At 41.3% G+C, this 14,851-nt stretch overlaps 1 protein-coding gene across 5 annotated transcripts in view; it reads left to right on the top strand.

Annotated features, from left to right (window-relative positions):
* The window catches only part of LOC140728064 (delayed-rectifier potassium channel regulatory subunit KCNS2-like), a 92,285-nt gene extending 82,129 nt beyond the window's left edge, over positions 1–10,156 (top strand). For all 5 annotated transcript variants that reach the window (XM_073046211.1, XM_073046241.1, XM_073046231.1 and 2 more), the window contains one exon: positions 1,674–10,156. In XM_073046211.1, the coding sequence (XP_072902312.1) occupies positions 1,700–3,127 (1,428 nt within the window). In that variant the 5' untranslated portion in view covers positions 1,674–1,699 and the 3' untranslated portion in view covers positions 3,128–10,156. The remainder of the gene's footprint in view (positions 1–1,673) is intronic.
* Positions 10,157–14,851: the final 4,695 nt, after the last annotated feature.

The following is a 14,851-nucleotide window of genomic DNA, read 5'->3' on the forward strand; positions in this document are numbered from 1 at the left end:
ACCTTAGAGAAAGCTCACTGGGGCATGAAAGCAAGTTACTTCTTTTCCCTTATTCCTTGAATCCTTCCATTTCTTGATTTTAATAATTGAAGGTGATTTAAAAAAAAAACTGTTCCATTGGTATTTCCCTCTGTAGATGACCCAGCGATTTCCTCCAGCTTTTTGGAGTTGTTTGTTAGATATTGATTGAAATTTTTTTTATAAAACCCCACTTTCTGCAAATTGCTGTCCTACCCTCCCACAGCTACCATCACCACCCTGTCCCACCTGCAACCTAGCCCCATCCAGTCCCCAGTTAACCAACCCCTACTTCTCCTTCCACAGTCTCCCCCCTCCTCACCATCTCCAAGCCTTGAACTGAATTGATCACAAGAATGAAAGGATGAACATATGAGGAGCATTTGATGCCTCTTGACCTGTACTCTATGGAGTTCAGAAGAAGGAGAGGGGATTTTAGTGAAACCTACCAAATACTGAGGAGCATGGATAGAGTGGACATGGAGAGAATGTCTCCATCAATAGGAGAGTTGAGGACCCAAGGGATGTCCCTTTAGAACTGAGATAAGAAGAGGCTTCTTCATCCAGAGGGTGTGAATCTGTGGAATTCGTTACCACAGAAGGCTGTGGAGGCCAAGTCAGTGGGTGTATTAAGAAAAAGATTGTTAGATTTTCATTTGGTTAAGGGTTATGAGGAGAATAGAGATGAAAGAGTTTCAGCCATGATTGAATGGTGAAGCAGTCATGATGGGCCAAATGGCCTAATTCTTCTTGCTTTTAGTTCTGGTCACTTCATTATAGGAAACATGTGGAATTGTGCAGAGGAGATTCACCAAGAGGCATCCTAGATTAGAGAATATTTTATGGGGAAAGGTTGAGTAATCTAAGGCTTTTCTTTAGAGAAAAGGAGAATGAGAGGAGATTTGCTAGAGATGTATAAGATGATAAGAGGCATAGACAGAGTGTACGGCCAGCACCTTTCTCCCCAGGGTGGCAGTGGCTTATACTAGAAGACATACCTTTAAGGTGATTGGAGGGAAGTATGGGGGGGGGGGGGGGGAACACCAGTGGTATATTTTTTACACAGAGAGCAGTAATTGCATGGAACATTATGCCAGGGGTTGTGGTAGAGGCAGATAGATTTGGGACATGTAAGACCCTCTTCGATAGGCACATGGATGAAAAGATAATGGAGGGCTATGTGGGAGGGAAGTGTTGGATTGATCTTGGATTAGGTTAAAGGGTCTGTACTGTGCTGTTAATATTCTATGTTCCATATTCCATATCCTTCCCAAAGTTGCACCTTCAGCCCATTGAGTTTGCTTTGAGATCCTTCTTTACTGATTCCAGAATTTACTTAAAAAAAATAGAATTCTGATTCCCGACTTGTCATGGTGGAATATGAACTAATCGCCAGATCAACAGCTCAGACTTCTGTGAATCAATCAAGCAGTTTAACTGCTATGACACTGCACTGGCTGAAATGATGGCCTTAATAAACACCTTGGAGTATTATTTGGCCGGATACAAAAGTGATGATTCACCAAATTCCATTGGTTTATTTTGACTGAGTTGTTTGCATTGAAAGGGCTGTACTGTACTGTTTAATGTTCCTCCTATACCTTATGGTTTTATGGACTGTCAGACTATAACATGCCATTCCTGCTTTGTTTCAGGCCCTCTCACACCCCCCCCTCCACCAATGGCTGCTCCACTTGGGAATGCCCTTGTGGCTGAGTATGATGGGGAGATCAGCATCAATGTTGGGGGTTTGAAGAAGAAACTAAGCTACCGAACCTTAGCAAGGTTCCCGGAGACCAGGCTGGGCCAACTTCTACGCTGCTGCTCCACAGAATCTGTCCTCGAGTTGTGCGATGACTACGACGAGGAGGAGAAGGAATTTTACTTTGACAGAAACCCTGCCCTCTTCCCTCTAGTGCTGAACTTCTACCACACGGGGAGACTCAGGACCACGGGCAAAGCATGCATCTTCATGCAGGAAATTGAGTACTGGGGCATTGAGGAGTTCTTCATTGATCCACCCTGCTGCAGCCCTGATCACCAGGGCCACAGCATGGCAACTGATCTGGACGAAGGGGAGGAAACGGCCAGTGATCGAGGCAGCACCACCTCATCCCTCGACGAGGTCCTAACCTTCTTCAAGGATGCATCAAAGTATGACAGCCAGGTCTTTGGGAACTGCCGGCGGCGGCTGTGGTTAATGCTGGAAAACCCCGGTTACAACATCATTAGCAGGATTTACAGTGTGCTGTCAATAATGATGGTTTTGGGATCCATAGCCACCATGTGTCTGAACAGCATGGCTGAGTTCCAGCTGGTGGATCAACAGGGAAACAACAGAGATGATCCCCGGTTTGAGATTGTCGAGCATTTCTGCATAGGCTGGTTTACCCTTGAGCTTCTGGCCAGGATGTTTGCTTCACCAAGCCTGCTGCAATTCTTCAGGCTCCCACTGAATGTCATTGACCTGATGTCCATCTTACCCTTTTACCTGACGCTGCTGGTGAACCTAGCCGTCGACAGCAGCCCCACCCTGCCTAATTTCGGCCGGATGCTGCAGGTCCTCAGGCTGATGAGGATCTTCCGCATCCTGAAGCTTGCCCGCCATTCCACGGGCCTGAGGTCGCTGGGGGCCACCTTGAAACACAGCTACAGGGAGGTGGGGCTTCTCCTTCTCTACCTGTCAGTCGGGGTGTCTGTTTTCTCCGTGGTGGCCTACACCATCGAGAAGGAGGAGAACTCCGGGCTGACCACCATCCCCTCCTGCTGGTGGTGGGCCACTGTCAGTATGACCACGGTGGGATACGGAGATGTAGTCCCCATCAGCATCGGGGGTAAATTAACGGCCTCTGCCTGCATTCTGGCTGGGATCCTGGTGGTGGTGCTCCCGATCACACTCATCTTCAATAAGTTCTCCCACTTCTACCGGCGTCAAAAGAACCTGGAAAATGCCATGAGGAGCTGCGAGTTCGATGAGGGTCTGGCTGAATTACCTCTGCTTAACCTTCGCGACTATTATGCAGACAGGATGAAGTCGCTGATGGTCAGCCTCAACAACATGAGCAGAGGGTCCTCCACCGAGCACAGTATGAACAATTCAGTGCACTGAATCCAGCCTGAACGTAGTCATCATGATATAGCTCATAATCACAACCCAAACTGTTAGATATTGTGGATCTAAAGCATGTGGAAACAACTATCCACCAACCAGTGTTTCAAACCCAGTTAATGTACACAGTGAAGAGCCATTACTTTGTTCACCACACATGAACCTCCAATATTGCAAGACGTTCCCGACATGATTCTGATGCAAATTGAGCCTGAGCAGTACAAGAATGGAAGAAGAATCATTTTTAGAAACATTTTAAAGGAGGGGGAGGGGGAGAGAGAGAGAGAGAAAAGAAATAAATGGTGAGTTTGGGAAGAGAATTCCAGAGCTTCAGGGTCAGGCTGCTGAAGCTTTGCTGCCAGTGGTGATCACAACAAATTTAAGGATGAGCCTCGGAGAATAAGAGGAAGTTACATCCCAATGAGACAATAGATGCTTTGAACACAGAGGAGAGCTTTTTAAATACTGGCTTTTTTTTAGAATACCATCCAATGGTTCAACCTTGTTCTTAAACTGACACTAATTTGCACAGGAACTATTAATTACTAGACTATTTATTTTTACAGGCGATCAAACCACTTTAGGCTGGAGAAACTGTTACCCAGAGACTAATAGAATGTATAATTAGGACCATACTAAAATATAATTCATTGTAAAATATAATAAAATGTTTTATGTGCACTAAAGTGGTAATAATTAGAACTGTCCAGTCTATAAATTCCATAGTTAGAATCGTGCAAGTTCCAAGTTTCTACATGGCTTATCCATGTTAAAAGTTTGGCAAACACCCTCCCTAAAGTGGAAAAAACCCAAGTATAAGTCACGCAGATTTTCCTACCACTGAAGCCACAACACTGAAAGGGGACCTCATTTAATTGGTATATGATATTCTGAGAAGTAGAAGAATAAATTTAATGTGCAGAGAGAAGGGCAAAGCTATAAACATTACAGAGGTTACAGCATGGAAGAACATCCAACTTGTTTAATTCATGCCAGCTTGATGCAAGAGTAATCTAATCAATCCCACTTCACTACACTTCTCCTCATTACCCCTGTAAATCCTTTCCATACAATTCCCCTTTTAACACCACAATTAAATCTACCTGCACATTACTGCACTGGGGAGAGGGTGGAGGAGATACACCAGGATGTTCACTGCCATAGAAGACTTTAGATATAGGGAGAAATTGTAGAGGCTGGCTTGTTTTCCCTGGAGCAAGCAAGGCTAAGGAGCGACCTGATGAGTGGCATAAAAAGGGTAGATAGAATCTTCTGCACATGGCAGGGGTACTAAGAACAAATGGGCGTAGGTGCATGGTGAGATTGCAATGAGATCAGTTTGACACAGAGTACTGGTCTTTGGAATATGTTGTTAGAGGAGATGAAGTTAGATAGAGTCAGTGAAGAAGCAGTTAGATAGGCACTAAAGTAATACTCACAAAATATTCTATTTATAGAGCATTTTTCAAGCAGATGATGCAGTTCAAAGTGCTTTACAATGGGATAAAAGTACAGCCATGAAAAAAATAAAAATAAAAGACAAGAAGATGTTAATTAAAGGCAAGGTTTTGAGCTGGTGTTTAATAGTGTTGGCTGAGTCTGTATCCCTTATAGTTTTAAGGATTAAGTTCCACACTTTAGGAAAATGGTTCAAAATAAAAGCACACCTTCCAATTGTCTTTTCAGGGAGATTGTTTAAATTTAAATTTAAGAGACCAGCAGAAGAAGATCTGAGAGCTCAAGCAGGATTATAAAACGAAAATGATTCTGTGATGTAGTCTGGTCTCAGACCATTAAGAGCTTTATAAGTAAATATGAGACATTTAAAATCAATTCTAAAAGATACAGGAAGCTAATATAGAGTAGCCAGGATGGGAGTGATATGCTCCCTCATCCTGGCTTTAGCTAAAAGTTTAGCAGCGATGTTCTGAATGAATTGAAGCTTGTCAATGGATTTATCCAGGAAGCAAATAAACAGTATATTGGAGTAACCTAGTCTATTCAATTTAAAGGCATAAATTAATTTTCAGCATCATTGCGTGACAGAAACGGACATACCTTTGCAATATTTCTTGGGTGTAGAAATGCTGCTCTGGTCATTTTCTTTATGTAGGATTTAAAATTCAAATCTGAATCAAGGATAACACCCAGGCCTGTTACTTCTGATTTTACAAGGAGAGCCAAGTTCCTAAGTTTATCAAGAAGTTTACCTCTTTTGGCTTTGAGACCAACCAAAAGTATAGTAGTTTTATCTTCATTTACTTTTAAGAAATTATTGCATTTGTTTATTGCAGCTATACCAGATGTCAGAGAAGATAGGGTGTTATCAGGCTCAACTGAGATGTACAATTGTGTGTCATCTACATAACTGTGGAAATCAAGTTCATGCTCTGAAAAGCATGTACAATGGGTAGGGGACTAAGACATCTTCCCCGAGCAACAGCAACAGCATTGTATCTCTTGGTAAATTGGTCTCCAAGACAGACAAAAAAATTCTCTCTAAGATACGTGAATGAAACTAATTAAGTAGGCATGGCATAGTAGGGTATTGTCCTAATGTGGGATGGGTGTAGATGAGCTGAAAGGTTGGCACAGAAGTAATGGGCCAGAGGGATTGTTTCTATGACTCAGACACTGTATTCCAGACCCTAACCTTTTGTTGTCTCCTCTTTGATTCTTTCACCATTCACCTTCCTACACCGTCTGGCTCAGATATAAATACACATTTTTGAATGGCAACAGCTCATTCTATTTGCTTCTCTTCACTAGAAGAGAATTGGCAAGATCAGGTTCCTGGCACTGAGGCTAACAGCCCTGTTCAGTGGTGAGCACCATGAGTACGATTGGCTGAAACAACTCGGGGAGTTTGCACACACAACCCTTTGCCACCAGCTTTATTCATCCTGGCTCTCACTCCTCATATTCCCTCCTTATTCTGCTGTTAGTCATGAGCCTGATTCACTTTCCCTCTGGAGTAAGTCACATTGCATCAGCAGGCTGTTCTTCGTGGCTGAGGGACACCTTATTTTCTTCATGTGTTACATACATAGGTACATTGATTTTTCTCCATGTTTACCTCCTTTTTTTAAAGACATTTCCCTTACCTATCACAAAAGTGGTAAAGTTGCAGAGCCACGATGAAAGGCCAGTGTGTGTGGGACTATTGCAATGCTCTTTACAGGGTCACTAAAGACTGGATGGGCCAAGTTGCTGTGTGTTGTAACTGCAAAACAGAACTAATTGAAAGAAAAACACAGTGATACCAGGAGCATGTGTACTCTTAGTTTCATTTTTACTTTAGCAAGGCACGCACATATTTACATACTTTTACATATAACCAGTAATAAATTATTTAAACAAAGAATACTTAATCAAACAATATATTTACAATATTACTCAAGTATTACTGAAATATTAAATACACAACACTCCTCCCTGCTTAGCTATATACTCCAACTTAATATAGAATGCATCTCAAATTATATCTGCGGATCTATCCCAAGCAACCAGGAAAAGATTCGAGCTGACACTTTAACTTTGACTGTGCCTAGATGATCGGTATGTAGCACCTCCAACACTTTAGCTCTCAGCTTGGATGGCACAATAACTCTTATTCCCCACATAAGGCAACTCCCTCGACAAGGGCAAGTACATTCTGAATCAGCAGGTAAGAATGGGAAAACTGGGCTAATGAAAATTACTCAGATATAACTGAAATATTAAATACCCAGCACACATGGCCTCAATTATACTTTAAATCTGTGCTCCAGTCCCCATTGTTCATCATCATATCATATTTTTAATGCTGAGAATCTGAAATACAACATAGGATATAGAACAGGACCATCAGCCCAACAATGTCTGTTCTTACCATGATGGCAAATTAAACTAAACCGATCTGCTGCACATAATCCATATCCCTCCATTCCCTGCTTATTGGAACCCTACAACACAGAAACAAACCCTTCAGTCCACCTAGTCTGTGCTGACCTGATCTTCTGCTTAGTCTCATCTACCTGCATTTGGACTATAGCACTCCATACCCCTCTCATCCATATACCTATCCAAAATTCTCCTAAATGTTACCATTGAATGCATAGCCACTAGTTCCGCTGGCAGCTCATTCCGCACTTTTACCACCCTCTGAGTGAAGAAGACCCCCCCTCAGTCTCCCTTTAGATATTTCACTTTTCACCCTAAACCTATGAACTCTAGTTCACATGTCTGTCCAAATGCCTCTTAAACATTACTATCATATCTGCTCCCATCACTTCTCCTGGCAGCCTATCACTCTCCCTGTAAACAAACATGCTTCACACATCTCCTTTACACTTTCCCTCTCTCACTATAAAGCTAGTATTTGTCATTTCTACCCTGGACTTGAGAACAGAGTGGTTAAATTACTGGACTAATTTCCTGAGGGCTAGAACATAAATCTGGAGACATTAGATTAAATCCTATCAAGATAAATGGGGAATTTAAATTTAAATGATTTATTGAAAAGACATACATACATACAAATGTATAAAGGAGAAAGAGTAGGCTACTTGCTCCTTCAAGCCTGTTCTGTCAGTTGACACAATAATGACTGAAACTTCAGTCCCAACTACCCAAAGTAACTGTTCACCCCTGGCTTATCTCCAATCCCTCTGCTTAAAAATACTCAAAGACTCTGCTTCCATCACAGCCTTTGAGGGAAGAGACTTCTAGAGAGCCACAAGCTTCCGAGAGAAACCATTTTGCCTCATCTCTGAGTAGGTGACTGCTAATTGCAGATGGGATTTCTCATTGTTAGATTCTCCCCCAGGAAGAAACATCTACATCCACCCTGTCAACACATCTCAGTATGGTAACTAGTAAATCAACAGATAATTGTTAAAACTTATCAATAACCATCAAGAAAGCAACTGCTACCTTTAAATGGCCGGACCGGTTTGTGATGACAGGTCCACTAGTTAATGACCAGCTCTATTGCTTTCTGGTTTTAACTGAAATAGTTTTTTGACATCATGTCATTAGGTTATCTCCTTCCTGTACTCCATCCCGTCACTGCCTGAAATTTGGCCCGCTATAGTGGTATCATCTGTTGAGGCTCTATAAGGCACTCGTGAAACCACACTTGGGAGTATTGAGTGCAGTTTTGGGCTCCTTATTTTAGAAAGGATATACTGACATTGGAAAGGGTTCAGAGAAGATCCATGAGAATGATTCCAGGAATGAAAGGGTTACTGGATGAGGAATGTCTGGCAGCTCTTGGGCTGTATTCCCTGGAGTCCAGGAGAATGAGGAGGGATCTCATAGAAACATTCTGAGTGTTAAAAGGCCTGAACAGTTTAGATATGGCAAAGTTATTTCCCATGGTATGGGATTCTAGGACAAGAGGACACAACTTCAGGATTGAAGGACGTCCTTTTAGAATTGAGATGCGGAGAAATTACTTTAGTCAGAGGGTGGTAAATCTGTGGTATTTGTTGCCACGAGCTTCTGTGGAGGTCAGGTCATTGGGTTCATTTAAGGCAGAGATAGATAGGTTCTTGATTAGCCAGAGCATCGAAGGATTTGGGGTAAAAGCAAGGGAGTGAGGATGACTGGAAGAATTGGATCAGTCCATGATTGGATGGTGGAACAGACTCAAAGGGCCGAGTAGTCTACTTCTGCTCCTATATCTGGACTTCTAGATCGAGTTAGAGCAAAATCTAGTCGCACAGTCATAAGAGTATAGGGTGTAAAGGGCTGAGGGCGCAGCCATGTGGAGCACCAGTGTTGAGGATAATCTTGGCAGAGATGTTGCTGCCTATCCTTCCTACTGCAGCATGTTGGTCAGGGAGTCAAGAATCCATCAAGGGATGTGCTGAGTCCCAAGTCTAGGAATTTCGAGATTGCTTTGGTGTGAGTTGCGTATGGGCTGTACTCAATAAATAGGAGTTTGACCTAGGAGCCTTTGTTATTCAGATGCTGCAGACGTGTGTGTAGGACCAGGGAGGTGGTGTCATTTTACACGTCCCCTTCCCTAAAATGTAACTTCCCAGGACTTGAATTTTCTTCTTCTTCTCCTCCTCCTCCTTCTTAGTCAACACCCCGAATGAAGGATGACTTGTTTCCTCTCTGGTTCTCTGAATTCTTTGGTGATTGAGGAGGCCAGGCCCTTTCACACAGAAGGTGTGGGGGCAGCTGGTGTCTGATGGTGGGTAGTTAGTCAAAGTCAATATATCATGAAAGTATGTATGTGTCACACCACCTTGAGATTCACTTTCTTGCTGGCATTAACAGAAAATAAAGTAATACAATAGAATTTATGAAAAGCCACATTTAAGCACTGACAAACAACCAGTGTGATTTGTGAGAGGTCTGCTCCTTCCACCACTTACCCAGTGCTTCTCTATTTCCCTGATGCCTGGCTTCAAGGTTCTCAGTGGCTCACTCTTGCTCCTTCTCCACTTTGGTCATGGATCAGGGGTTCCCAGCTAGCAGTAGGGATGCTGCAATTCTTCAAGGAGACTTCAGGCACATCCTCGACCATTTTCCTCAATCCACTACTACACTCTTCCCAGGAAAAAATTGGTACAGAACTTTGGAATACTGTTCTGAACCATCTGTATCAACGTACAGTACAGTGTTCTACGTGCCCTGTAAAATGGCTTCCATGCCAACACTTATCTCTGTGCACAACTGTATTCGAATGTAATGGAAATAATGTGTACTATTAAACAAATACATGCAGATTTTATGTGAAGCAGGGAATGGGTAAAGCCTGCGCAATGAGGCAGAGCAATTCCTGAGGAGTATTCAGTGTAGCTTTTGTTTTGTTGTTTGATATATTGGTGAGTGAACAAATAAATGGACCTCTGCATGTCAAAGTCTGACCCTTCAATTGCATGAATTGCTTCTGGAAATTCCACACATCTGTGCTCTGAATGTTAAGCCAGGACTGTTTGGATGAGTCTCTTTTTGGAACAGTTGGCCATGTCTTCACCACAAGGCAGAGAAAAACTGCTCTACAACGCAAATGAGAATAAAGGATACAAATTACTGAAATCTTAGTGTGTGGCTTATTTTTCCTGCTGTGTGATTTGGATTAAGCCTTCCTAGCAGAAAGTTTATATTTATTCATGATTTTAATAAGAATGAGAAGTACATTTCAGATATATACTATGGAAAATTTAAACTGTACAAATGAAAAAAAGTTGAAGTATTTTACATTCATAGAACACACCAATGTAGTGAGATAACTAGAAGAAACTTGCATATTAACAGTTTGGTAAATTCATTTATCATTGTCGCATGTACTAAGGTACAGAGAATAATGTTCTGCATATCCTCCACACAGACCATTTAATCACTAACAATGCTGAATAAAGCGTTATGCTTACAGAGGAAGTGCAATGCGGGCAGGCAATAAGGTTCAAGGCCAGAATGAGATAGATTGTGAGGTCAAATGTCCATCATATCATGCGAGAGGTGCATTCAGTAATCTTATAACAATGGGGTAGAAGCTGTCCTTGAACCTGGTGGTATGTGTTTTCAGGGTTCTATATTCTCTGCCTAACGGGAGAAGGGAGAATGAACAGGGTGGGTGGGGACTTTAAGTAATTGCTGCTTTATTGAGGCAGGGAGAAATGTCAAGAGTCAAAGGAAGACAAAGAATTATCCATAAATCCAGCTATTTCAGTTGGCATATTCCGATATATACTTAGTTCTGTTGAATTGGCTAAGCTTATTTCACATTATTGTTCAATGATTGTTTAGAACCATAGAACCATAAAACATTACAGCACAGAAACAGGCCTTTTGGCCCTTCTTGGCTGTTCTGAACCATTTTTCTGCCTCATCCCACTAACCTGCACCTGGACCATATCCCTCCATACACCTCTCATCCATTTATTTTCCTAGCTCACTTAACAAGAAACTGAAGGGAACAAATGAATCGTCTGCCTGACATTGCACAGGTTCATCCCAGATCCTCTACCACCTTCACTTTCCCAGGCTTCAGTCTTAAACCAGTACCGTGACTGAGCATCCTCACACCTCTGGGAAGAAAACTCCACCAGTTCTGATAAACAAATGGCTTCCTATCTTAATCTTAAGCGATACATGACAGGCCTTCAAATATACAGCATTGGCAGTGGTGATATGCGATGACACGCAAAGCCTTGTAGTTTTTCATTTATTTCACAGTACATCCTTTATTAAAAAGCAAGTGGAATATGATTCCTAGGAACTGCTGAATGGAATATCTGCAAAAAATTCCAGAGGCTATTGCAGATGGGATTGGAGAATCAGAAATCAGGTTTAACACCATTCTTGAACTGAAGGGTTATTAGGCATAGGAAATCTTCAAAGAGCAATAGAACAAAATCACTGTAAGTGGTCTGGTAGATGTACATATCTAACAGACATGCAGAAATTCACAGATAGACCCATACACCCACACATTAATTTTGTTTAATAATCCCTTGTGTGGCACCTTATCAGAGGCCTTCTGAAAGTCCAAATACATCACATCAACTTGTTGGCTCGTAATCATTTTTATATCAGAATTGGATGTATTATCGCCGATTTAGATTACATGAAATTTCTAGTTTTGTAGCAGCAGTGCAGTTCAAATACATAAAATTACCATAAATTACAAGATTAAATAAATCGTGTAGTGTTCATGGACTGTTCAGAAATCAAATGGTAGAGGTGAAGAAGTTGTTTCTGAACCATTGGGTGTGGGTCTTAAGACTCCTGTACCTCCTTCCTGATGGTAGCAATGAGAAGAGACCATGTCCTGGATGATGAGAGTGCAAAAAAGTTCCAGTACCTTTGGTAAGGTGGAGTCATTCAAAGACCAATAGGAGTAAGTCTTGGAGGCAGAGGGCACAATATTAAACCAGTGCCTTACATTAGTCTTCACGCAGGAGTAAGATGCTGTGGGAGTCTTAGCAAATTATGGTGTAATTGGGAATCTGAAAAGACTAACATTTGAAAAAGAGGAGGTACTAGAAAGCCACTCGGTATTGGTTTATAATTGTCACATGTACCGAGATACAGTAAGAAGCTTGCTTGCATTCTGTTCATACAAATTGAATCATTGAGCTAGAGAAAGGTAGAACAATAACCATGCAGAAAAATGTGTAACAGCTAAGAGAAAGTGCAGAGCAGGTAGACAGCAAGATGGACAGTCATAACAAGGTAGATTGTTTGGTCAAGAGTCCAACTTATCATGCGAGGAAACTATTTAATAATCTTATAACAGTAAAGTAGAAGCTGTCCTTCAGTCTGGTGGTACATGCTTTCAGGCTTTTGTATCTTCTGCTTGATGGAAGGAGGGAAATGAAAGAATGTCTGGGGTGGGTAGGGTACTGTAATTGTGACCATCCTCAGAGACCGGTCTGACTGTGATAACAAGAGTGGAGTCTCCCTGCTATCTGCCACAGGGAAAGTCATTACCATGGTCCTCCTCAACCCTGTGAGCAAAAACCTCCTCCCCAAAGCACAGTCCAGATTCTCTCAGTGCGCACTTAAATCCTAAACTGTATGCGGATTCCTGAACAATCCACGAACACTACCTTGCTAGTCCTTTTTGCAATATTTATTTACCTATTTATTGTAACTTATAGTCATTTTTATGTCTGGCACTGTACAGCTACACTGAACAACACATTCCAGTGATAATAAATCTGATTCTGATTATTTTTGTGTAACAAGACCAACAAGAGAGGTGGGGGAAATTCTGGGTTTAGTTTCAGGGAATGAAGCTAGGCAGTGCAAACAGTGGCGCAGAGAAAGTACTTTGTGGTGGTGATTAGAATTCACAGATTTAGGATAAATATGGAAAATGACAAAAATAAATGGACCAAGGCTCTAAAATGGGGGTAAGGCCCATTTACTAGATGGAAGAGTGGTTGTGGAAAATCTAGACTGGAGATACTCGAGTTGTAGAGTTGTACAGCTCAGAAACAGGCTTTTCTACCCACCATATCCATGCCCACCTTGTTAAATCTACACTCATACATTTGCCTGCATTAGAACCAATTTTTTCCATGTCTTGCCTACCTCTGTCCATCTAGATACCTCTTAAATGTAGGAATTGTATTTGACTCAACCACCTCTTCAGGCAGCAAGTTCCAGATATCAATCAGTCTCTGTCTGCCTAACAATTGTTCCCTTCAGAGCCCTTTTAAAATTCCTTCCTCTCATCTTAAGTCTTTTTTTTGGCTCTTTTCTTGGCTCAACTGTTTATGCCTTCAGCCTGATCTGAAGAGCTCCTCCAGCATTTTGTGTGTGTTACTCCTTTAATATACCATTGGGAAAAGAAAGACATGAGACATTCTGCAGATGCTGGAAATCCAAAGCAACACACACACAAAATGCTAGAGGAACTCAGTAGGTAAGGCAGCATCTATGGAAATGAACAAGCACTTGACCCTTCTTCAGGACTATCTACCCTATCTATGCCTATCATAATCTAATATATGTCTATCGGGTCACCTCTTAACCTTCTTTACTCCAGGGACTTAAAGGTAAATAATTTTTGGAACAATACAAGGAGATAATGAAGGAAATTCAAGGTAAAAAAAAGTTCTAAGTTCTAAGTAAAATTTATATCAGAGTACATACAACAACCCTGAGATTCTTTTTCCTGTGGGCATACTTAACAAATCTACAGAACAGTAACTGTAAACAGGATCAATGAACAACAAACTGTGCAAATGCAAATATTTATAAATAACAAGCATGAAATAACAAGATAAAGTGAGACCATTGGTTGTGGAAACATCAGAAAAAGAATGAGTGTAGTTATTCCCTTTTGTTCAAGTGATCAGAGTTGTAGACTCTAAACAGTTGACATGTACAGGCAAATAAAAACTATTACAATTGAAATACATAATTAAATTATGAAATTGTATATAAAACAAGTCAATTAAAATATATAAACAATAAAAAGAAACATTTTCATTAACCATATAGAAGTTTGCTGATGACACCACTGTTATGGGTTGTATCAAAGGTGGTGATGAATCAGCATACAGGAGGGAGATTGAAAACCTGTCTGAGTGGTGTAATAACAACAACCTCTCACTCAATGTCAATAAGGCCAAGGAACTGACAGTAGAATTTTGGAGAGGAAAACCAGCGGTCCATGAGCCAGGAACCATCAGAGGTGGAATAGGTCAGTAACTTTAAATTCCTGGATGTCACTATCTCAGAGGATCTGTCCTGGACCCATCATATAAATATTTTTACAAAGAAAGCATGACAGTGCCTCTATTTTCTCAGGAGTCTGCAGAGATTCAGCACGTCATCAAAAACCTTAGCAAACTTCTATAGATGTGTGGTGGAAAGTGTGCTGACTGGCTGCATTATGGTTTGGTAGGAGAACACCAATGCCTTTGAGTGGAAAATCCTACAAAAGTTAAAGGATTCGGCCCAGTATATTATGGGTTTAACCCTCCCATCCATTGTGCATATCTACATAAAATGATGCCATAGGTAGAAGGTACAGGAGACTCAGGACATACACCACCAGTTTCAAGAGCAATTACTACCCCTCAATCAGCAGGCTCTTGAACAAAATAGGATAACTAAACTCATTCAAGGACTCTTATCTTGTTACTTCACGCTCATTATTTATTGCTATTTATTTATATTTAAATTTGCACAGTTTGTTGTCCATTGATCCTGTTTAGTTACTGTTCTATAGACTTGTTAAGTATGCCTGCAGAAAAAGAATCTCAGGGT

Source organism: Hemitrygon akajei, chromosome 1, assembly GCF_048418815.1.
Source record: "Hemitrygon akajei chromosome 1, sHemAka1.3, whole genome shotgun sequence".
In the NCBI taxonomy this organism is placed as follows: Eukaryota; Metazoa; Chordata; class Chondrichthyes; order Myliobatiformes; family Dasyatidae; genus Hemitrygon; species Hemitrygon akajei.